Here is a 24,358-nt window from a genome sequence, read left to right on the forward strand (position 1 = left end):
TGAGGCCATATCCACATTGCATGGTGGAACAGGCTACAGGTTTCCAAGGTTAGCAGAGAGAATGTATTATAAAAACCCTATAAATGTCTGTGAACTTGTGACCTGTTGCAGCCATGTGACTGCAACCACAGAGCCCTGTGCTCACAGGTGGACTGCTCTCTTATGTCCGAGGTGTGAACACATCCCAGTTGTCATATTTGTACAGGCAGTCAAATATTTGATGCTGGAACATTTGCTTTCAGCGTGTTTGTGTGGTTCTTAGCACTAATATATATTTCTGATTTCAGTTGTGGCTTCTCACCCCATATTTTATTAAAACAAATTTAAGGCACAGTTCAGCTACATATTACATTGCTAACTTTCCTGCAGCATATTTTCTCCTACTTAATTTTTTAAGTCGAGTTTCTTTTATGTCCTTTACCAAGGGGAAAAAATTATTATCTTATTTATTTGAGATTGTTTCTCATAACAGTTTCTCTCTGTTTTAGAGCCCTTTAGCATTGTTTTATGGGACCAGTACTCACAGTTGGGTGTAAAAGTATAACCAAGCCTCAAGCTCATGAAGCAGACAGGTAGTACAGTTAGCACACACCTGATAATGACAGGAGATGCCTTTCTCTCATTTTGTGACTCATTCAGCACTGTCAGAGTCCTCTAAGGCACCTTTTATTACAGTATGCAGTGCTACATGTTCTTTTTCTTCCTTTCCTGTGCTTACCTATTAATTCTACTGGATGGAGGGCAGCTGGAGTCTCTTGGTATGATGCAGGGCCCACAAAGAACTGAGGTGTATTTTAAGGGATAGTGAGAATAATCTTGAAGCTGGATCTCAGCTGGACTTCACTTTTCCAGTCCCTTGCTAATGCCACAGTGAAGTCTATCAAGCTGTAAGAGTGTGGCTGTTGCGTGCACAGTTATATGATGTATGTGAGGGTAATGCGTTGTGAATGAGTTTTTCTACATGCCTGAATTGTTCAGGCCTTTATTGTGTGATTTGTAATCTGAAATATGAATCTCACTGACTGTTAGAAATTTATTTCAGCCAAAAGTAGTTTGAAACAGCTCATACCGATCATTTGAGATTTAAGCTGCAGTTCCCATGCTGTCTTGAGTTTACTCTTCTAGATCTATGAATCGTACTCCTAAAACCTGAGGTAACTCAAGACATGGTTACGTTTGGGACTACCATAAAAGATCATTTACAAATGTGGCAACCTACAAGGGTACCGTTCCCTCTGTTCTCCCTTAGCCAGCAAACCAAGGAATCAGTTGTCAGACAGATCCAGTTTTGCAGGGATCACCTTTTAGATATTCAGGAGTGAAACATCCCTGTGTGTGTTGGGCACAGCTTTGTAGCAGAGTCTAGTGCTTCCAGGTGGTGTTATGCTCAACTGGACCCTTGCTGGCTTTTCATTACCATACTTCATGCTCTCAGTGTTACAGATGGAATTATTTTGCAGCTAGTTGTCTCTATCAAGACTTACACTCAGTTCCTGTGCCCTGGCTTGATATACCTTGCTTCTTCAATTCCACTATGTGCAGTACTTTAGGGTAATCGCTGTTGTCCACAGGGGACTTTGCAGCTGATTCAAAATGAGCAGAGATGTAGCCTGGAATATCCTGGAAAAATCACATGGAGAAGGGATGAGGTTTTGCACTGAGAAGTAGAAAACATGGAGCATCCCTAACTTGTGTTGGTGCACACAAGCTCTGACACTCCCAGATGCCTCACAGAGGTGAATTTAGACAGCAGTAACTGTTTGCAGAAATGAAGTCTCAAAGTTGATAGTTTTGGGTAGGCCACAAGCAGTCCTATCATGTCCTTGGGTTATGTGATCATTATTCCTTATTCTAGTGTTTCTGATGGAGAAGATGAGAGTAAAAGGAGGTGCTGAAATTGAAATGATTTACTAAACAATTTAGCAAAACTTACATTAAACCGCGGGTCCAGTTGTTTTTCATTGCTTACTTTCTTTGTTTAAGCTCAACCTAGGAACAAAAGATGTACCTAAAGCTGAAGGGGAAACCAAAACTTTGCTTCAGCTTTCTGTGTGGCACTGTATCTGTAATATATCAAACAGCATTTTTCTCAGTGTGCAACTTCCTATCTCGGCTCAGATGTTCTTTAAATATTCTGAACTTGCAGAATGATCTTCCCAAGCAGGGCACATCTAAATGATCAAATAGAAATCCTGTGAGGTCTGTGACTTGTTCTTTATTTACTATAATTCAATGCAGTGGAGCAAAGCATTTAACTAAGCAGTAGTATAACTTGATATTTGGAGTTGCTTGGATAGCTGAATTTCACCAGTGACTTTCCCCAGATGTTGCTGTCATGTCAACTGTTTATTTGTTCAGGCTTCTCAGTTTGTGCTAATCATTGTGCTATTTCAGAGTTGTAAACACAGTTACCATATCTTTGTAACATTGTTGAAATAAGAGGGATTTTTGTGTTTTTGTTTTCTTTTATTTCAGACTGGAAAGTTTTAGATGAAGATTATTCAGCTTGCTATAAAAAGGCATATCAATTGAAGGGTAATCTTTCCTAAAGCAAAGCTTGTTTGCCAGTAAGAATTGTTTCGCTGATTCTACTGTGCTTTGGATGAGCTGTTAATTCACAACAAAAGTAAAAAGTTTTTTAAAAGAACTGCCTATAATAAATTGAAACCAAAATTGCTTAAATTTGGTTGAGATATATGTGAGTATTCACATCAGTAACAAGGAGTTTCTCACTTCTAATGAAGCTAATAAATGCAGCTTTTCCATAGTTTTTATACTATGTCAGGAGCTTTTGTTTGATTTTTTTTTAAATTTTTTGTCTGATCAAGTTTTTTAGTGATTATATGTGGAAAAGATACTGGAGAAATTACATGTGACCAAGGGCATGTCTCCTATAGCTTTAGTGAAGCATAACTTACGACCTCAGCTACTTTTGCTCTGCCTTCAAATTCCCATCTGGTCTTGTCTTTCTCTCACTTGGATGCAAAGAATACAAAAGGGCAGCTTCTAAGCTGTCACTGCTGTTAATATGCAGAGCACAGCTTGAGAATGACTTTATGTAAATGTTTCTGATTTGGAATAATTCTGTCTATTGTGCAGCAAGGATTGCTTGCACTAAATAACAGGATATTCCTCTTGCTGTTATCCAGAGCACGGATGGCATGCTGATGGGCTGGCATCCGCCACGTCAGAGTTGATCACAGACTGTTTTTCTGTGAAATGATTTGATTCCTCTTAGAAATGAAGTCACCCAAAAGACACTGGATTAGAACAGCCCTATTGTGAGGACTCTGTATGCTCTCTTACAAAGTCTGGCAGAAGTGTGAGGCTATTGTGATGACTGCTAACAGTCAGCAGTGAAGCTGCAGAGCTCCATGACTGAGATGGAAAGGAACAGAAACATACAGTACAAGCCACTGTTAGCTAGCAAGGTCATCACTCAGTCCTGGAAAGGACCGATTTGGTTAGAGAACTGAAAAGGGACAACAGTTTCCTACCCCAGCAAGTGCTGCCGTAAGCTCTGGTTAAAGTTTTTGGCACATTAACAGTCTTCCCTCCTTATGAGAACCTGTATATGGAAACATACCTATTGCTTTCTTATTAGAATACTCCAGTGGCTTCCTTTAAAAAGGACACCAATTTCTAACCTTCCCACTGTAAGAAGTCTCATATCTGGTGAATATTGTTCATGTTGCTGCACAGAGAGAGAGCCAGATTCTGATATCCTGCACAAGTGTTACCCTAGCACCCTTGAAAGACTTGCTGTGATGACAAATGGCTTCTCTTAGTTTTCTGCCTGGCTGAGAATGGCGGGGTAGTAGAAAGACATCATTAAATGCTCTTGATGCGCCTTAGACCTTGCTGTGTCTAGGGAATCTTTAGAGCTGATGGCCCAAATTTATTGAATCTTATACGTACCACAAAGTCCAATCAAAATTATTAAGACAGATTAATGTAAAAACATGAAATCATATTTCTTCAAGTCACTTAGCAGGTTAAACCTAAAGGAGCTATCGTTACTGTCAGCAGCATGGAGGCCTATGTTATGTTGTCCTGGGGGCTTAGATCCCACCTTTCCTGGGAAAAAAAGGAACTTTAAACCCAGAAATGCAATGCTTTTCACTCTGTAAACCTGGAGATCACCTGCCAGCACACTGCTGTTTAGAATATGTGATGATGCATTCTCATAAGCATAACAAGAGGCAAAATCAGGAGGGAGAAGCAATCAGTTAAAAAGTAACTGGGGAACAGTGTCAAAAGTTCCAGGTCAGGCACATCTGGAAGCTTGTCCACAGCTCCTAGTTAAAACTTGGTTATAGTAATATTTTCTCTCTCTTCATAAAGCATTTTGCGACCATCTCGGGGAGTTGTGGTATTCATCACCCAGCTGGTAGGTACATCACAGGTTTTGGGACATAGCAGCACAGATATTTATTTTCCTGTGCCTAGAAATTCCTATGCAGGCAGTGAAGGACCTACACTACTGCTTCTTTCTCATGCATTCTTAAGCCTGTCTTAGTGTGCACCATCCCTGTGGCCGTGTTTCCCTTTACAGGCAAGGTGTGCAGATTCAGCACGTCCAGGTGTAGCCCAAACATGGGGGAGGAAATGCCTGAAGGAAGCAGCACAGTAGTTCAGGAGCCCACTACAGCAGCCCCCTTGGCTGCTCATCCAGCTTCTTTAACCAAGAGAAGGACCAGTTTGTTGTGGTTTCAGACAAGTTTCACTGTATTTATTGAGCTCCTAAAGGCTGTGTTGGTGTAAGGGGAGATTATCCCTTCATCAGCTGTTGTGTGCTGTGGTTTTATGACAGGCATAGCAGTATTGGCTGGTGCTGGGCACACGGTGTTCTTCGTCATGGACCTATGAGTCAGCTCTCCCAAAGAGTCAGAATCAATGTCTGTCTCTGTGAACACCCCAGGTTTGAAGTCTTGTGGTTGTTTAACTCTATTTTTAGCATGACCCAGAGTGACTTCAAGGAGGAGGCAGGTGGGGCTGGTAGAGCAGTGAAAGCACCTCTGTCTGTGTCAGTGCTGGTTCCCCATGAGCAGTGGATTAGGGTTCAGGTTTGCAGTGGTTTTTGGAAGCCTTTCTGAATTCATCTGCAAGTAAATTTCCCCAAGCTAAATGAGCTTAAGGGGCAAAATTTTATTCTTTATATAAGTGCTAAGGTGTAATTGTCTGGACAACAAAGGACTGTAGTTTGTTTTTTTTAGTTGAACAAAAAGCATTCTTTGTATCCTGATGCTTTGCAGACACCTGAGCAGTATTTCCTAGAATCTTGGGAACATCTGTCCTTTTTCTGCCTCTCACACTGGCTAATGAGGAATAGTACGCGGTGTTTCTCTCTGTGTCTGATCTCTCAGGCCAGAGGGAGTGAAATTGCTAATAAACAGTTGGCTCAAGGACAGGACATTCTTCCTGGTAATTGGGAGAAAGGGGGAGAATTCTTCTGATTGGTTTCAGAGGACACGTCTCAAATCACGAAAGCATAATCTCCTAATAATTCGAATGGATTCTTGCTCAGAGACATTTAAGCACTTGGAAATGTTTCTTCATAAAGAAAGGCTTATAGCATATCTCCCAAATGCCTACTACTGCCCTTTGAAATGTGACAAAGACCTTGTGGGCACAAGTCTCTGCTCAGATGTCATATCTGTGCAGAGGTCCCCACCATAAATATTGTGTTCTTACCATGAAGTCTCAAGCACAGAAATACAAAATATGCATCAGAGGTTGCATTGCAGGCAGATGAGGCAGGCTCAGCTTAGTGTGAAAACAAAAATGGCAAATACTGAATAGTTTTCAGGAGCCCAAGAGGTGGCATTTTCTTTGGGTGGAACCAAGTTGACTTCTAAACTAAACAGTCCAATCAGGGACTTCACTGGTCTTTATGCACCATCATGAAGTTTTCATTTCTCTATTCTTAAGTATTACATGTAGTTCTGTTTTTAGTGAAAAACTACTACAAGGGTATGTGAGGACAAGTAACAGGTTCTACAGTGACTGTGGCTCTGTTGCAAACGGCACCTTCAGCCCGTAATTTCTAATCCTGCATCATCTACCGGTTTTGCTCAGTTGAGTGTGCTCCCTTGTCTCCCATTTCTGCTCCTGCCACAGTCTCCCAAGCACAGCTGACGGCCTGTTTGCTGTGATCTGGTCATGCATTTGTGTGGTTTTTTTCTGAGTCATGTGAAAAGGACTGATCTGGCTGTCATTAAATATTTTCCTGCTCACACTAACATTCAGCATAGTTTGTGGCTGTAGTAGCCTGAGAGGTTTCTGTGTCACTGGGAGGGAAAAAGAAAGTGGGTCTCTTGAAACAAAGGCACTGTAAAATTATCACATCAACTCATGACATAAAGGAGAGAGAGTGTGAGAGCCCAGTGGGTTTGTTTCACATCATAGCAGTAATTTTATAAGTAGGAAGTATATTTGATACATTTTTTCCTTAGTGCAGCTCATTTTTGTGTCATACTCATTAAATCAAGGTGTCCAAGGGCTGAACTTTTTTTATAAAACTGTCATACGTAAGTTGGAGAGACAGTGCCTGACCCAAAAGATCACAGTCTGAATGCATCAGACACATGAAAGGCTGGAAGGAAGAGAGGTACAGAGGAAGAAAGTAACTTCCCCAAGGTCACATAAAAAGTAGCAGAATCCAGAGTGTACCATAATTCTCACACCTCTGACCCTCCCTAGGTTTTCGACAACTTGCTGACAATACCTGTCCAAGTGGGGGTCTTTGTTGTGAGCTGAACTGCAGAGAGCTGTACTTTCTAAGTGTATTTTATTTTGGTAACAGTAATATTGTGATTATGTCTAACAGAAGTAAAGCATTTTTTCAGCATGTCAACACAGTGATGAGATCAGTAGCCTCTGAGAGTGAATTTAAACAGCCCTGACAGTATCAAACATGATTTGAAGTGACTGTATATATTTTGTGCCTTGCTTTGCAAGGCCAAGATGATGGTGATTTCCTGTATTATCTGTAACATTATTAAGTAATTTCTTGCCCACTCATGTTTCTGGACATTTCAGCTGGGGTAACAGTATCAAGTCTAGTTCTGAAAGATCTATAACAGATTCCCCATAGTTTTTATTCCAGTAATTGAAATGCTTTCAGATCTGAGACGAGATGAGTAGTTTTCAAAGATAGGAATAAGTTTTTGTTTTGCTTTGATTTTATTGGGTTTTTTTTTGTTTTATCGGATGGAGTTTTTTAAGGGGTTTTGTGTTTGTTGCTTTTTGTTTGTTGTTTTTCTTTTTACCAAAATTAATGACTGCATGGGAGAAATATCAAGAAAATTTGGTGGGGAATTTTCCAGCCAGATATGAGTATAAGAAGGGAGTTTGGACTGCACTGCAGGTATGCATTTTGTGCACCTGCTTAGTGCTGAAATCTGCAATCAGCTCCTGAAAGATATAAACAACTCTTATTAAAACATAACTTAAACATCTTCATGTTAACACATTCCTATTTTCTCTCCCCCCCTTTTTTTAGATTGAATATAAGCTTTGCAATGGATCTGACAAAGAGTGTGTGTCTCCCACGGCCAAATTCATGAAGAAGGAAACACTGAAGGTATGTGCAAAACAGCCAAGTCAGCCTCAGCTGACTTCCTTTTACAAAACAAATAGTACCTTCCAAACCACTGGAACTACTTGGAGCCATTTCCCAAGACCCAGAGAAGCCTCTGAATCTTCTAGGAGTCATTATAGGCCAAGGGCATTTACAGGCTCTATATACAGGATTAGATTATATACTGAAAGCAGAACAGATCAGTGTAATTATTTCACTATGTCTGTATGTTCCAGAGCCATTAGCACCTCAAGAGGATTGTAATCCTTCGCTAGTTTTGTTAGGAGGGGTTTGCCTAGGCAATCTGAGCAAATTATAGCTCAAACACTTGCTTGTCTACCAAACCTAAATATAAATAATTTGGTTTGAGTGAAATGAGATTTAATATCTTGAATTTGAGGGTGAGGAGGACTGGGTATTCAGCCTCTTTCCATTCCCCCTAAAGAAAAGACAAACTAGGTTATGTTTAGTGAAACTTCAGGGGCAAAGAGAATGCCTGTTTTTGTTCTTCCTTGTGCTCATTTCTGGGGAACCTGTGCTGGGTCAAGTTCTAGCTGTGCTATACATAGCTGTCCTTAATGCATTATGTTCCTTCCTCCTCCAAAAAGGCTGTCATTACAGCAGCTATATTTTCTCTGTTCTCAACCAGGTACAGAAAAAAAATTACAGACAGGAGAAGAAAAGAGCTACCAAACAACTCTTCAGTGCTCTGAAGGATCCCAGTGTAGTGATCACAGCAGACTGGCTGAAGGTATTTAATACAAACCGTTGCTTCTCAAGCTGTAGGGAAAAAGAAGTGAGGAGTAGCTGATGTGTCTGACACTTATGCAGAAGCACTTTTTTGAGTGAAGGAAGACTGAATAATTTTGAGTTGAAATAATTCTGAGTTGCTGTAAAGCTGTACTTAAATAACTGCTATAAAAGTGGAACTATGTGGAATATTTACCTTCCATCTTAACCTGACTCAATCCATCTGTTCCATGTCCTTAAACAGCAACAAGGTCTCAAAAAGTGCAGAGTACAAATGGAAGTGATGATGTTTCTTTCTTTGTTCCTCTCTGAAAGTGTCTGTTGGCCTCTTCCCATAGATGTGGTTTTGTACTGAACAGGGAGTACAGGAAACAGCCTGGGCAGATACAGCTTGTCCTATTGACAGTTGGATTTTATGTTGTCATGGCACAGAACGAAATGTGTTGGACCTGATGGCAACTGTAATTTCTTCTTGTGCACAGGCTCAAGTAGTGACAGCTCCTCATTGAAGTCCTGAAACTTCGTATGTGGCAAAGTAGATTTGGATTGACATTGAGAGATGTTACCTCTGAGCACTGCTTTTCTCTTCCTTTGGGGCCATTTAGTCTTCTCAAATAATGGTGAATTGGTTGCCCCTTTTCTGTTGGCAAAACTTAACTTCCAAAGGTGACAAGGTGGTCTTAGGTCATGGGTTGGACTCGATGATCTCAGAGGTCTTTTCCAACCTAGTTCATTCTGTGATTCTGTGAAACAATACAATTGCATTTGACTAATGTGAAAACCCTCCAACATTGTTCTACGATCAGTATTAGAGGCCGGAAAAGTGACATGCTTATAGTTTATTTGAGAAATTAGATTGGCAAAAGAGTGTTTCCATAGTGTTTACTGTTAATGATGGATAAATATTGAGATTTTTTTAAAATACAAGATACTTGTTGCATGTTTGCTGTAGCTGGAATTTTCTGGTGAGCAACATATAGTGCTGGGCCACAAAAACAGAATGCTGACATAAGACTTGAGTTTTGGCCTATGTACATTGAAAGCAAGAAGACCTTAGGCAAGATCTAACCTTACTGAGAAGCTTCTCCATTCTTAAAGATGTTATCTGTAATACACTCTATCAGATTTAATGTCTTTTATACAAGAGAGAACTGCACTGAGCTTGACAGAGAAGTAAATCAGCTGGAGACGGTACTTTTAAAAATGGGGTATTTGACAAAACCCATTAATAGCTGTGTTCTGCAGAACACTATTAAAATGACTTATAAGTCAAGTTAGACTAGCTATAACATTTTTATATGCAATGTTCTAATTGACATGTCCTCTGTGATTATTAACAGATCACTCTCACATGGGCCAGCAGTGCTGATTGCCTAAAAAATTAATCAAGCTGCTAACACTAAGGTAGTAATAAAAATATGAAGAACACTAAGCCAGTAATAAAAATATGAAAACTAGATTCTGATATTCGGGTTTGCAAGGTCTGTGGTTTTGCTATGAGATCCCTAGGACTGCTCAGATAACACAGTGTATTTTCCTTAGGACGTGTGTAGTGGCGTGGCCTTGGAATGAACATACTGGAAGTACTGTATAAATACTGAATAAACGCTGGTTTTCTTTGAAGGAGCAACCTAAGTGTAACTTTTTGTCCTCTCCCTGCTTTTTATCCAGATTCGTGGGACTCTGAAGAGCTGGACCAAACTGTGGTGTGTCCTGAAACCAGGAGTGCTGCTGATTTATAAGACGCCAAAGATCGGGCAGTGGGTTGGGACAATCTTGCTCCATTCTTGTGAGCTGATCGAGAGACCTTCCAAAAAGGATGGCTTCTGCTTTAAACTTTTTCATCCTTTGGATCAATCAATCTGGGCTGTAAAGGTAACAAACCTGATGAGTTGAACAACCGCTGCTTGGTCACTAAAGTTTCTGAGCACTAATGTTATCTAGATTTGCAGTTATTCGGTTGCTGTTAGCAACTGACTGCTTAAAAAGATTGAAGACACCGAAGCTTGATCATTATATGACATCTTAGGAACATAGTCCTTGTGACTAGTTCCAGAGATTTGTCATTCTTGGTGTATGGATGCATGCATAGACTGAGGAAATGGGAAATGTGCTAGTTCAGGAAAAAAATATCAATCCCTAGAAGTTTTATCAAACCATGGCCTACGTCTTTAAAAGGAATTGAGGAATAGACCCAATTAACTAAATTACCCAAAACTCGGACACACAAAGCACCAAGTGCTTTGCACAACACTAGAAGAGGACTGGCAAAGTGACAAAAAATCAGGTTGATAATTTGACTTTTTTTTTTTTTCTAATGCCTCTGAGGTTTGGATTTGTTTGCAATGAACTTGAAACTCGGTGGTCTGCACAAGCCTTGACTGTTCCACAAAAGAGTAACTTTGGATATGTTGCCTTTATTGTCTCGTCTTTGAAATGGAAATAGCAAGGTTTTCTCCCCTTCACTTTTAGTTATTTTTCAGGCTGAGACAATCTCTTCCTGTACATTCAGTAGCTCCTGCAGTGACCTCTGGATCTCCCTGTAATGCAAATGATGAATAGTTTTTCACACTTCTTAAAATAATTCCCTGCAAATTTTAAAGAGCTGCATTTATTTTTCTTCTTCCCTTTAAGAATAGACAAAAAAAGAAAAAAAATTATCTAATGCCTGTGAGCAAAGAGGAAGATCCCAGTACCTCCTGAGAGGTGCTGAGAGCCACATCTATTGGATGCCCTGAAGACAAAACTTAAATGTTCTTGAACTCTTGTTTCCCTGTTAAAAACAGTGACTTGGCAGAGTTATTGCAGACACAATTTCTCTGGGAGACATCATGAATGTAAATAAAGCATTACAAGCTTGTGCCTTGCTGCAAGGTGGTGAGCAGAGTAAATGTGCTTGGAAAGACTCATGGGAGAGCAATGAAGACGCTTGTCACTGGCATCAGAAGTTCTAACAAAACAGGGAAGCCCTGTGAGAGCAGATCAAGCAGATGCCCTTCTGCTCATCAGTGCAATTAATTGAACAGTTTTAAACACAGCTATACAATCACTATAAAAAGTCTTTTGATTTTTAATAAGGTAGGAGGAGAGAATTAAAATTAACCTCAACAACCAGGGATAAGAGCTGCTGATTTCTGTCAGCAGCTCAGCTCTGATTTGTGCCTAGACACATTGTTTTTGCTTAAAGTCCCAAGGGTTTCTTTGCTACCTTGCTTCTTATTCAGTTTTGAGTTTTGATGCTTTTTTAATTCAGAGCCTTCACCCAAGAATGTTGTTGATCATTTACTGTCTGTCAATAAAAGCATTCCTTGTGATTTGACAGGTCAAGTGAATTCTTCTGAGAAGTACAGTCAGGAGAGATAGGAAAAAAACATAATCAAAAGTGCAGTCAGGTACTGAAAAGTAGTATTGCTGACAGATCTTAGGTGTTGTGCTAGAATGCCCTGCCCTTGATATAAAGCATCCAAAAGAAAGCAGTTTTTATCACCATTTATATGTATTTGAGTGTGTGTATGTTTACCTAATTCTTGTGTCTCTTGAGAAAATACATGATAGAAATAGGAATTAGTATGTTAAATGTGAAGGGAGTATATCTCTGAAAATGTTTGTGTACTAGAGGAAGTCTAAAGAGGTTTAAATTTTAGAGTCAAACTAATATTCTAAGGCTCTTGAGACATATTTAGAGAGCTACATTTGAGCTGCATACTAGGAAATTCCTTGAAGCCTGAGTTCAGCCTGGGTTGTTGTCTGTGATAGATGCTTTCAGCCATGAGGTAAACACCAAAATATGCATCAAGAAGAAACTCACCAGTGAATTTCTTGATGTGAAAGAAGCTGTCTGCACTCTGATAACAGTTTAAGGCTGAAACTGCCAAAAATAGTTTCATTTTATGTCATTTCACACCCTCCTTTTAAAGCAACTGGAGGAGAATTGTCTGATCTAAATTGGTTGTGTATAACTATGCAAAGAAGGTCTATTTTTTGTGAAACATAGATTAGCCTAAGCTTAAGCAAAAAGCCCAAGTTACTGTCCATCACAACAGAAACATATGTATAGACAAATAATAGATAATAGAAAAATATGGATCAACAACTTTCACTTTTGCCCAAAATGGCTTGTGAAATTTTCAGGGATTGCCCAGACTAGAGTTGATGGTCCAACTTTGACTTGCATCAGGGGACTTGCAGCTAACTTGTGGTTATTATTGAACACCTTTGTACATGTTGGCCTGGCTGCCCAGCGTATGTTTGGATCTAACTACAGAGTTCAGCCCTGGAACAGATGACTGGTTCAGACACTGCCATAGGACTTTATGGTAGTGCTAGCTAAGTAAATTTGATGTGCAGGCATTTAACTTCGGTTAGAGTGGGGTGAGATTTTGGTCTGCCTTTCAAGGTGAAATGTAAGGCCATTGCTTATAGCTGAAAGCTAAATACATGCACCAGGGTACTGTTTTCCTGTGAAGTTCTCTGGGGTCTAGAGCTCTTAGAAGCGTATTGCTCAGGGAACAGGTTCTTTATTCTACACCACTTCCCTGGCTTTTTGAGAGTTTTATCCTGAAACTCCTTTGCAGTGCAAATGAATTAGACCTTTTATCTATTTGCTCTGCCCAGGCCTTTGTAAATCCAAGGCCAAAACCACCAAGGTCTCAAAATCAGCCAGCAGTGTAAGCAGCAGTAAGAAAAGGTTCCCCCACATGTTCCAAATGCTGCTGCAGAGGCACTTTGTTTGTTGTGTGAGGGCAGTGTGATCCCACGCTGCTCCTGGGAAGAGACATGACTGCAGGAGACTGGGGAATGCCAACCTATGTGGGTGTCTGTCCTCTTGCTTCGCAGAGGGAATGTAGGGCTATCAGCTTGCAGGGTTTGCCTGGCTGTCCCAAAAAAATGTCCTGGAATAGGTCTTGTTTCCCTTTGAGCTTGCTCAGAAGTTGGCTGAACAGCGTGGTGTGGAAAGGCTTTCGTTATCTGCAGCTTGTTCTGACATTTATTTAGAGCATTAAGTAGGTAGGGGTCAGACCCACTGCATCTGGGAATATATATAATTTTCATTTTGTTGATTTTAAAGAAATTCGAGTCATTCCTTTAAAGAAAAAGTCCTAGTAATGGGCTTGTGCCTCTGCTTTTGCAGTTGTTTATTCCATTCTAGAATACAGTTTCATCTTCATCCTTACAGTTATCCACAATACTGTTAATGAGATTTTTCCCTCTTTTTTAAGCTTTGATTTATAGCTCTCCAAGATGTCTTGTCATACTATCTAAAACTGTCAGTCCACTCAATTTTTCAAAGCCTAGTCACCCCCTTATTTGATAATGCCTTCTGACTCTCAAATCAAATGTAAAGACAGTAATGAGATGAAGGTTATCCTTTCTTAGTTGTACTGCCTAGGGGCTGCAGCTTAGCTCTGTGTCCTGATGCAGCAGGGATAACGCTCACTTTTGCTGAGAGGTGGTCATTGTCTTGGAGGTCTTGGGCTCTAAATAGACATGATACTCATAGGCTGGAACACAGCATCATTATCTCTGCTGTGCAGATACAGAACATCATTTACGCGGTCCAAATGTTGACTTTATTTTTATGGCCTCCTCTCTTTTCTTTGCTTTCTGTGGGAAATGGCCACCTCCATATATGAACAAGCCTCACTGTTGCATGTTTCCTTGACAGAGTGACCTGGCTGGTTCTTGAGTTTATCCACATGCCTCAATGTCTCTTAAAATCTTGTGTTATCCCCTCCTTCCCATGTGCTATCCCCTCTTTCCCATCTACCCCTTTTTTTTGATATTGTTTCTCTGTATATGTACTGTTTGGTTGTGGGTTTTTTCCTCAGATAGAGCAAATATCAACCTCTGCACTGAAAACACAATTAATGGTGTTATCAACAGTTCTCAAACACCCTGCTCAGCTGCAAGCCACTGAAAGGAAAAATGCCATGGGGAATGATGCCTGATTGCATTAATGTCACTAGTAATGTCTTAAGCTGCTCTGCTCTGGTTTACTAATCAAATCTCAACCTTGCCAGTCCTGACTATTAAGCCTTTAAACAGTCTTAATTTTGTGAACCTCCTGTGGGAGAGGGGAGGGGAAAAATGAAGTGAATAATGAGGATCCCAGTTTCTCCTGGCAGCAGAGGAACCCCGTAGATGTGAAGGCAAGAAGCTTGACTGGAGACTGCTGTCTTCTCAGCACTTCATCTTTGTGGCATACACTCACATACAATTTTATGCTTTTCTGATGCTTGCATTCCTCATTCTTTCCAAATTTTGGTTTTCTGAGTATAACTTGAAAACAAAAATCCAGTTAAAAGCACCATTTAACTATGAAGCACTTGTGTACAGAAGCAGTTTTCATTTCTGGGCTTATAAACTAATGCCAGGGAGAAATCCTTCTTTCAAGGGATAGGATTGGATCCTATAAAGGCCCATGTTAGGGAGAAGAGTCATACTCAAACTGCAGAAATCTGCCTACAGATTTTCAGCATTGTGTGGTATTTTCTAGAAACTCAAGGAGATCTGTATTGGAGCATCCTGAAGAAAACTGCTTGTTCCACCCTGCCGTTGTCACAGTGGGCATGCGAGTATTGGTGATGCTTTCTGCTCTGCTTTTCTTTCTGACATCATGTCTGCATATTTGAAGAAGGACCTGCTTTTGTGGTTTTTGTTACAAAGTGAGGAAGAGAAGGAACTGGAGGAGGCTGGGTAACTTTGGAAATGCAGTGGAAGAGGAGGGATCCCTGTTTATTTCAGACAGGTTATGATGCAAAGTCCATACCATGTAGAGGATGAAGCTGTGCTCACTGGGTACCAGAATTGCTTTTTCTTAGCAGCTTCTGTAGTTCAAAAGCAGAGAAAACAGAGAGGAGATCAAGATGGGAGCCTGTGGCTCCATTGGAAGTGCCTAATCCAAGGTGGACTCTGCCTCCCTGGGCATCATTTCTGGAGGGTCCTGCTGAAAGGATGGTGGCAGGATGTTTACAAGACACTGTTTTCTTTTGCCACAGCTTCTAAACTAAAAGCAACATAAACATGCAAAGCCTGAGGTGGCCGTCACCCCAGGCACTATAGAATAAGGGTTCTCAAAGGCTCAGGATTGAGAGGTGAAGGACTGCAACCCCACAGCACATGCCTGTGCTGGGAGACCCCTGGTCCTCAGTCTGAGGTTCTGCCTGTCTCCACCTTTCCCACAGACAGGTTTTCAGGTCGAGTTTTCCCTTTGTTTCCTTCCAGAAAAGCTGCTGTTGCCTCTCTGCTCAAGGCACTTGCAGCACAAGGTGTGGCTCTGCTGCTTTTGTGGTGGTGCCTGAGAGGTGTTTCATTGTGAGTCCATGTGCACCTCATGGAGCTTGTAAGACGTGCACATGGGCCATTCAGGTTTTGCACAAAGATGACTAATAGGAAATATTTGACTGTTTTTGTCTGAAGTGACAGCAACAAAATCCTTCCATTTCTGAAGATCTGAATGAACAGGTTTTGGGCTGAGCGTAGGTTAAACCAAGCCCCATTTACATAGGAGCTCATTACTGCCTTGGAGCTGCAGCAGCAGTGTCATGATTACTAGTGAGCCTTTCTAAATTACTCCATCTTCTCCTTCTTTCTTTCCTATCACAATCATGCACACTCTGCCTGGGAAGGGTAGAAAGACATTGAAGAGTCCATTGCAGCTTCTGTGCCTTACATCTTTGTGTCTGTGTTCATTTCCAGGGGCCAAAGGGAGAAAATGTTGGTTCAATCACTCAGCCTCTTCCCAGCAGCTACTTGATTTTCAGAGCAGCCTCCGAATCAGATGGTAAGTTTTGGGTTTCATTTGCTTTCTCCAGATTGCATACTTTCTGCTAGTTAAAAAAAATATGTTGATGCAAAAAAATTGGTGTGTAAAGGGAAAAAGGGCGACTCACCCAGCCTGAGATGCTGCTACTTATCAGTGGTTGGAGTAGATCAAGCAGACTACAGGCGCATTTCATTTCCCTCCCTGAACAACCACCTTTCTGTCCATGTGTATGGAAGAAGGACCTAGGCTTCTAAGAGAGGAAAAACACTAAGTCAGTATAAACTAAAGGGTGAAGGGAGTTGATCCCAAAATTTAGATGAGAGGGGGGTTTAACTGTTTCCTCAGTTCAGCAGAGACTTCAGTGTGTTATCTGCCTACGTCTTACAGTAGGTAGGGATCTGTTGGAGGAAAATGGCATAGAAATGTTGAAGAACTGTTGATAGATGTCTTTCAGCTACCAGAATTTTCCTGTAAACTTGTTGTGCCAGGATTTACAGTGTAACAGGCCCAGATACTGGTAAACCGGCCCACATTTAAAATACCATTCTTGGAATTCACAAAATTATGGAAGGTAAATTTAGGTCAATATATAACAGACATGCCAGCTTGCTATGTGAAAATCTCTACAAATTACTTTAGTGGACCTAAAATATCAGTGATTTATAAGTAGATAAGAAGATTAAAAACATGTTCTCATTCCATTTGACCTTCAGACTACTCTAATTTTTTTTTCTAGCAAATTAACCCAGGCTGTTCATTTTATGGATATTTTTCACCTACCCCACCAAGGGGGCTCATGTATCCCATGTGCTCCTTACATGGTGTAGAATAGCTTTAGATTTGTTCTAACATCACCTGTAAAGGCTCTCAAGCTAGCAATACCTCCCAAGTGATCATCAGAGGTAAGACTTTTCTAGTTGTGATCTCTCTCTCTGGGTCATACAGCATGTGCTGAAAAAGCACAAAATGGACCATATCTGGCACATGAGAATTTTCAGTATCAAAATGACTGTGGGAAGTTTTCTGCCCAGTGAATTATTACCTGTCTCTGGTATCATAAGAGCTTAAAATAGTGAGTTACTGGAACACATTTTGAAAAACAAGATATTGGCCAAGATTCTTGGGAAGCATGCAGAGGCCAGGCAGATGAATACAGAGTTACTTTAGGGTTTAGCATGATTTTCCTTTACTTTGTTCTCAATGTTAGATGGAGAGCTAATGTGGTCAAGGGAAGCAGGAGGAACTGAGATACCTCTCAATCAAATATCTTAAATGTGTACATAGAAAGTAACTAGGGCCTTTGGTTCAGGATGAAATAATATATGCTCTTGAACAGCAATGCCCTAGAGCCACCTGCACAGGTGTGGAGCACCCACCTTATGCCTTATAGATTCTGAGACTAGGGAGGTGACTTTTGCAGCCAATGTGAAGTGAGGCTTTGGGATCTGACCATTTAGCAGTTGACTTAAAAAAAAAAAAGATACTGTATGGCATCAGAAATATTAGCATGAAAAATGGTTCAATTTTCATCTGAGTGAGAGTATTTGACTTCACAGCTGAGGCCAGTGAACAATAAGAAGTGGCTGTACCTTTTGCAGGAAGGGAAGGATATGAATCTGCAGACAATATCTCCTTCCCAAACACAAGAGCTGTCCTGGTGCTGTGACTGTGCTGTGCTCCTTCTGTTTGTTAGTTAGCCTTTGGGGGGGCAGTTTAGGGGTGTCCACTCCACTGGGCGGGGTAGACGAGCTGACAAATGGGCAAACACATGGGTGTCACACTTGGAGATGAGTGACTTGGAGATGGTATTAAGGTCAGTAGGTCATGTAAAACATGTGCAGACAAAGATACGAGGTGCAGCAACTGTTACATTTAAAGAATTCTATATAAACTGCACCAAATTAAGGCTTATACTTTGCAGTTAATACAGTTTGATTGTAAGCCCAGGAGACACCACTGTAATGGTTGTAGACTGCTACAACACCTGTTGTAAAGAGGCTGCTCCTGAAGGGTGTGCCTGAATTTGTTTCATTTCTTTAATGCAGTGGACAAACCTAGAAGATGGTCAAGAGAGATGGAAGATTGAGGTAGAATGAGCTAAGCCAGCTGACACAAGTGGGGCAGATGGAATCTCTTCCCTTGTGTCATGTTAGTGTGTATTTGTAATATGTTTGCATTTCCTCTGTAGATGCAAAGTTGTGTGAATCTACAGCAACTCTGAGGAGGTGTCCTGACTGTGTTCTTCTTAACACAGTCTCCCATGTCAGTGGTGGAAAACGAACCACAAAGCATTTGGCAAATATAACTAACTTGTGGAGGCCTTTGACTTGCTGGGGAATATTGAGTTACAGCATATGTTAGATGTACAGTTCTGCTATCCAGGCAACTATTTCATGATCAGCAGCTACATGGCCTACTTTTTCTCTCAGCGTTTCAGAATCCCTTTTTTTTTCCTCTGCCATACCATCTGTGACAGACTGCTGGTAGGATTTAAGATCCTGACTTCTGGACAGCCTGCCGAACCACTGCCCAGCTACAGTAGATTTCACATTCACAGACCACAGCAGCAGTCTGCTTTGTGATGTGTTTTAAAGACATCTGGAAGGTCATATCAGCCTGCAAGGCTCAAACTGTACAAACACAGGGTCCGTCTTTCTTACCAGTTTCAAAAAAGAAAACTGCTTTTTCCAAACTGGTGACTGTGTATGCATTTCAGATTTATGCTGAGGAGTGACTTAGAATTAGTAGTTCAAATCTGCCCCAGAATTCCTGCCCAGACCATTCTAGGGCTGTCCCTGAGGTCTCCTAAGCAATGCCCCAGACTTCTGTGCGTTTTGAGTCACCTGCTTAAATTTCACAGTGCAGATCTCCACTTTGCAACAGACACTGCCACCAGAGGGGTTACTGAGGGACTTCAAAGTGGCAGATTACCAAGGGTTAAAAGCTTAACAGTGGAACTGTAAACCACACTTACGTTTTGTTCCTTATATCTGTCCACTCTTTCAGGCATGCTTTGAGTAGTCTCCATTGCCTAATGTGGATGGAGTTGTGTGGAATTCCTCGTGGTCTGGCTCACAGTGTTGTTGTTCTTTGCTAGGCCCTTCCTCCAGAACTGGCCCTTCCTCCAGAACTGATGCTCTGATCTAGAGAGGAAATTAGATTATTGAAATAAGGGTCACACATAGAAGCAATGAACCAGAAGCAAGATTGCAATTGAAACCAAGTTCACGATGAAATATGTCTCTGGATCCTGGCAGCTCTGGAAAAAATAGAAGTTACCTTTTTACCTGTATGTCTGCCTTTCATATTCCTTAGACCTTTCACAGCAGTTTAAAATAAAACCATTTGCAACCAGACTTCATTATCTCAGTGCGTACATTGCACCTGCAGCTAACTGAGAGCTCACATCCTTGTATCAGCCAAAGTGCAAGAAATCATGCACACAGGCACCCAAATGGTACAGCAAAATAAGCAGTCAGCTGAACATGATGACCTTAATGTTCACTGACTGAACCAAATCAGCCTCTTCCTCACAATTCCTGATTTGTGTGCACTTGAGCAAGAATTCATCATTTCCAGGTGACAGTCTACTTCAGGTTGATTTTTAAAATTATCTATCTTGTAAGTGTGAGGCATGAGGCCAAAACTGGATGACTTTAATAATTCAAGAAGAATAATATTCCCTTAGTGATGCCTCTCTGGAGGAATGTATGGTTACTCAGTGTGAGTCTTTTGAAGTCTTAATTGGCAAGAGATTCATCGCAGGTGTTCTGTAGCTACAGGAATGCAATGGAAAAGAAGTATAGTCCCAGACAGATTTCAGTGGTGCAACAATGTGATTCCATCTCGAGCGGGTTTTTGTTACTGGTGAGTGTTGAGAGAACATTGGCTGCATCCTCTGTGACCAGTTGTTGCAAAATGTGGCAGGTAGACTTGGCACATCAGATTATGAGTTGTTCTGGGTGAGTGATGGTGACTGCAGAGAATTTCAAAATGGAATAGCTTAGTATTTTCAATGCTGTCTTTTTTTTTGTCCTGTGGGATATTGTAATTTTATATCTATTCAAAGACTAGGACAGACTCAAGTCATTCCCTGAACTAAACTCAGGTTAGCAGCATAAGCACCTTCTGTTGTTTTGATTGATTGGGGAGTTTTCCAAGAAGGAGAAGAAATGGGTTTTGTCACTTGGTTTTAGTAGTTCCTTTTGTCTGTGAGAAAAATGAGTTGTTACAAAGATGTGCCTGCTCCTGTTCAGCCTGTGAGCCTCCAGGTTTCTGAATGATGCCAGCAGTGCCCTGCCAACCTGGGAAATGTCCTGCAGGACTTGTAGTGTTTCCCAATTGCACAGCTGTACTGCAGGAATCATCTCAAAGGACAACAAGGTGCTTTTCCAGCCTGCTGAGCCAAAAGGACTGCAGAAAGCATATGGAAGGTTTCAAAACATATTTGGGATGCATGTTCAGCTTTGTTTTTGCAAAGTTAAAGCAACATGCATCCTTTATTAGCTTTTGTTTTCCCAAACGTTTCAAGAGGGAAGGAACTTTGGAACCCCACTGTGTTTAACTGATTTTTCAGAGTTTCCTTTTTCAAATTGTTACTGATGACTGTTGCCATTTTACTATAAACACATATAACAGAGAAAAGGGGTTACAGGCATGCTCAGGGGAGACTCCTCTGGAATTTGGCAGGGGTGTATGTTGGGGGGGTGTTTCAGTTGAGCACAGATGAGTGGTATGCACATGTGTTCCTCTGACATCCTGTTCTCCTGGGACTTCTGTCACGTGCCAAATGCTGTGATCATCATTTACTAGAGCGGGAACGGATATTGAATGGCTGTTGAAACCAATGGTGCAAGGAGAGAGGCTTCTACAAAACAGAGCAGGAATGGGAGCTAGCACTAGCACTCTGCTAGGACATCCACTTTTGGTGCTCCAGGAACAGCCTTGTCAAAGAGTCTCTCTCTCTCCCCTTTGTTCCTTTTGAGAAAGGGGGACTGGGCAACCTACCCATATGACTTGTTCAGGTGCTGAGAGATGGGTGATATGAAGTGTCCTCCTTGTACCGCCTGTCAAGCAGAGTTGTCTAGCTGGACTTGACAGCGAGGTGTCATTTCTCCCCATTATTGCCCTCACTGAGAATTCTCTTAGCTTGGAGGGAAGATTTCTATTGCTGAGCTTTGTAAATCCTCTATGTGCCTTGTGAGATACATGGGAGTATTATGTGTAGATGGACTATTTTACTCTCTCCCTCTTTCATCCTTCCCCCTCTGCAGCCCAGGTAAGAGCCACAGCTTACTCTAGGTCTGCCCCTAAGTCAGTAACAAAAATACTCTAAATACAATGAAGAAAGGGTCAAGCTCAGAAATAACGTTTCAAAGGGAACACTCTGTTCACAGCTCCCAAGCAGAAGGAGGTAATGCAGGTGTTTTGGAGACAACGTGATCTCTGCAGAAATTGCCCAGAAGTAATCACTGGGGTGAAGATATTAACGTAGCAGATAATCTTGAGTGCACATACAGGACAACCAGGGGATCAGGTCCAGCCGGAGCATCGTTTGTGAAAGGAAGGTCCTGCTTGACCAACCTGATCTCCTGCCATGACAAGGTGACCTGCTTAGTGGATGAGCACTGGAACAGGCTGTCCAGGGAAGTGGCTGGGCCACTATTCCTGGAGGTATTTGAAAGATGTATAGATGTGGCATTTAGAGACATGGGTTAATGGTGGCTTGACAGTGCTGCATTATCAGTTGGACTTTGTGTCTTAGAGGTGTTTTCCAACGTAAGCAATTCTGTGATTCTATATAATTTGATTTAAGAAGAGCTTAAAAGCCTACGTGGAGATTCTGCCATAGGCTGACAATAAGCTTTTGGGTTTTCCTTCAGAATTTCAACATATGCTCATTTTAAGCCACGATTTGTGAAAAATTATAGCTGATAATCAATTGCAATGTTTTACATTGAGGCTTTGAACACCTCAAACCTTCTGAAAGAATACTATTGTAAATTTTTTTTACTTCCTTTGTATGCATCCTATTGGGCTGCTGTTCCTGTTTGAAGGAACCACATTTTGGATTCTTTTCTGATCTAATTACCTTGTATAAAAAAAATCCTACTTGAGTCAACCACTCAAAATTAGAATATGTGAGAATTAAGGCAATCATGTAGCCTTCATGCAGACTGCCATGACTGTAGATGACAGCCTTTAATTATGTGACCACATACTTTTCTCCCCTTCTGCAGTTCCTGAGGGAGTGAGTAGACCTGTGAGGTAACCCTTATTTTACCTTTGGGTTAGTGACATATATTTGTTTGGATTCACAGCACCACCTGATGGCTGAAGACCCATTTCTTAGCTTGGGGATGGTGTACATCCCTTCAGTTCATTTTCTGTTAGGAATGAAAGTAAGGGTGTAGACTGATGCCATTTCTGTTTTCTGCAGAGTACAAGTAATGCTGACTGCTGATGCACAGTGAGTTCCTTTAAAGCTTTGTCTATCTGCCTTGGACTATTAAAATGAATATTTAATTTTCAAATTTTTTTTTTAAGTTAGGCTCTTTGAATAAGGCTTCAACAAAGATCCAAGTTACTCATAACCCCTTCCAGGGAGTTATCTAAACAGATGAAAACCCTAGATATATTGTGTAGAAATTTCCTCTGGTGATATGGTGAACCCCAAAGTTTTGACCAAGCCTGTAGCTCATGTCAGTACTGGTGAACACCTGTGGCAGTGGGGGTAAAAGAGCTTCCCATGAGGCTGTGGCCAGTGTGGCCTGCTCTGCCTACAGCCCTGGGGAGGGTTGGGCTGCAGGGGCACAGCGAGGGAGATGTCAGAGGGAGGCTTTGGGTCACCCTTGCCACAACCATGCTAAGATAATGTGTGTACATGGGTACTGCAGGGCACTGAGGAGACACCACTGCCCCAAAGGGCTCATGCTGCTACAAACCAACCTACCTGTCAAAGTACCTGATTTTACAAGCCCACTGAATATAAAAATATCTTGAGATATGCAGCATTTCCAAATGTCAAATAATGCAGTCCTCACTCATGGAGCTGGAAAAGAAAAGCAAAGGTAAAGGCAGAGGTAAGTCAAGGCAGGGAGCCTGAGTAGGAGGGTGCTCTCTTGTGTGGAATAGTCTGAAACAGGAATTTGTGCTCAGTGCAGCCATTAGCTCTAATAGGTTATCCATGCAAATCCTCCACAAGGTGAGAAGGGAATAAATCTCTGCATGTAAAGCCTTAATGCAAGAATATTTGTTAAATACAAAATAGTGTGAAATCAGTTCCAACATCATTCAATCTTTTATTAACCATTATTTGTGATGTTATTATTAAATCAGAAGCTGATGCTGAAGGAATTTATAGGATGAAATTAGAATAAGTCATGGGCTCTGCAGTGTTTGTGGCTAAATGTTCAAGTGCAATTCTTCAAAGATTTAAGGTATTTTTATTTTTCTGGTGCAGCTTTGTGTCAAAGTAAGTGCTGAAAGCCACTCAAATGTATAAATGTGTCTTTATATACATATGTTCTAGAATTTTTTTAGATTCTCATTGATCTTCTTATAAAGCCATGTTTTGGTCATATAGAAATTGGTGGGAGTTCTGCCCAAGAGAACAGCATGTGCTTGATGCTGTGTGATAGAATTGAATGTAATGGAAAAATTTCCAAAATGGGATCTAGGAATGAATGTGGTCCAAGGAAAACCTGTTTGTAGCACTTGCCAAAAGTGAGCAAAATCCTTTTGTTTTCTTCACTGCCTCTCAAGCACACTTCTAATTATTGCAAAATGTATTCTGAGAAGTGTAATGAAGAGCTCTGTTTTACATGCTTGAAATTAGAGGATAACTCCCTTGATACTCCAGTTCTCGAATGTTCAGCCAATTTGCAGATGTCCTGGCCTCATTAATGACTGTACTATAGAAGCAGGCTATTTTCAGGTACTTCCAGGAATACAGGAGCTCCAGCACTGTGGTGGTTAGGCTTTGACACACAGCTTTGTAGTCTTGTATGGATCATTGCAAACAGAGCTGAGGGTCAGTTTGGATTCCCGTGCTTTTCATTTGCTGTCTGTCTGTGAGACCTGTGCAGGCCATAAGGAAATCCAGTGTGGTTGTGCATAGGTACTGCAGTTTGTCTTGTCTCTGTGCCATGCTTAAAGCTTAACACCTCAGGTTAAGATATTTTGTGATAAGAAAAAATGATGTTCCACTCAGATTATCTGATGGACTAGGCAGAGAGAAAGATTGAAGGAAAGGAAAAAAA

At 41.1% G+C, this 24,358-nt stretch overlaps 1 protein-coding gene across 7 annotated transcripts in view; it reads left to right on the forward strand.

The window, feature by feature from the left end:
- The window catches only part of OSBPL5 (oxysterol binding protein like 5), a 178,260-nt gene that overhangs the window by 124,643 nt on the left and 29,259 nt on the right, over window positions 1–24,358 (forward strand). For all 7 annotated transcript variants that reach the window (XM_027651033.1, XM_027651029.1, XM_027651030.1 and 4 more), the window contains 4 exons: window positions 7,505–7,585; window positions 8,232–8,333; window positions 10,004–10,207; window positions 16,031–16,115. In XM_027651033.1, coding sequence (XP_027506834.1) covers window positions 7,505–7,585; window positions 8,232–8,333; window positions 10,004–10,207; window positions 16,031–16,115 — 472 coding nt within the window. The remainder of the gene's footprint in view (window positions 1–7,504; window positions 7,586–8,231; window positions 8,334–10,003; window positions 10,208–16,030; window positions 16,116–24,358) is intronic.

Source organism: Corapipo altera, unplaced genomic scaffold (genome assembly GCF_003945725.1).
Source record: "Corapipo altera isolate COAL_440 unplaced genomic scaffold, ASM394572v1 78, whole genome shotgun sequence".
Classification (NCBI taxonomy): Eukaryota; Metazoa; Chordata; class Aves; order Passeriformes; family Pipridae; genus Corapipo; species Corapipo altera.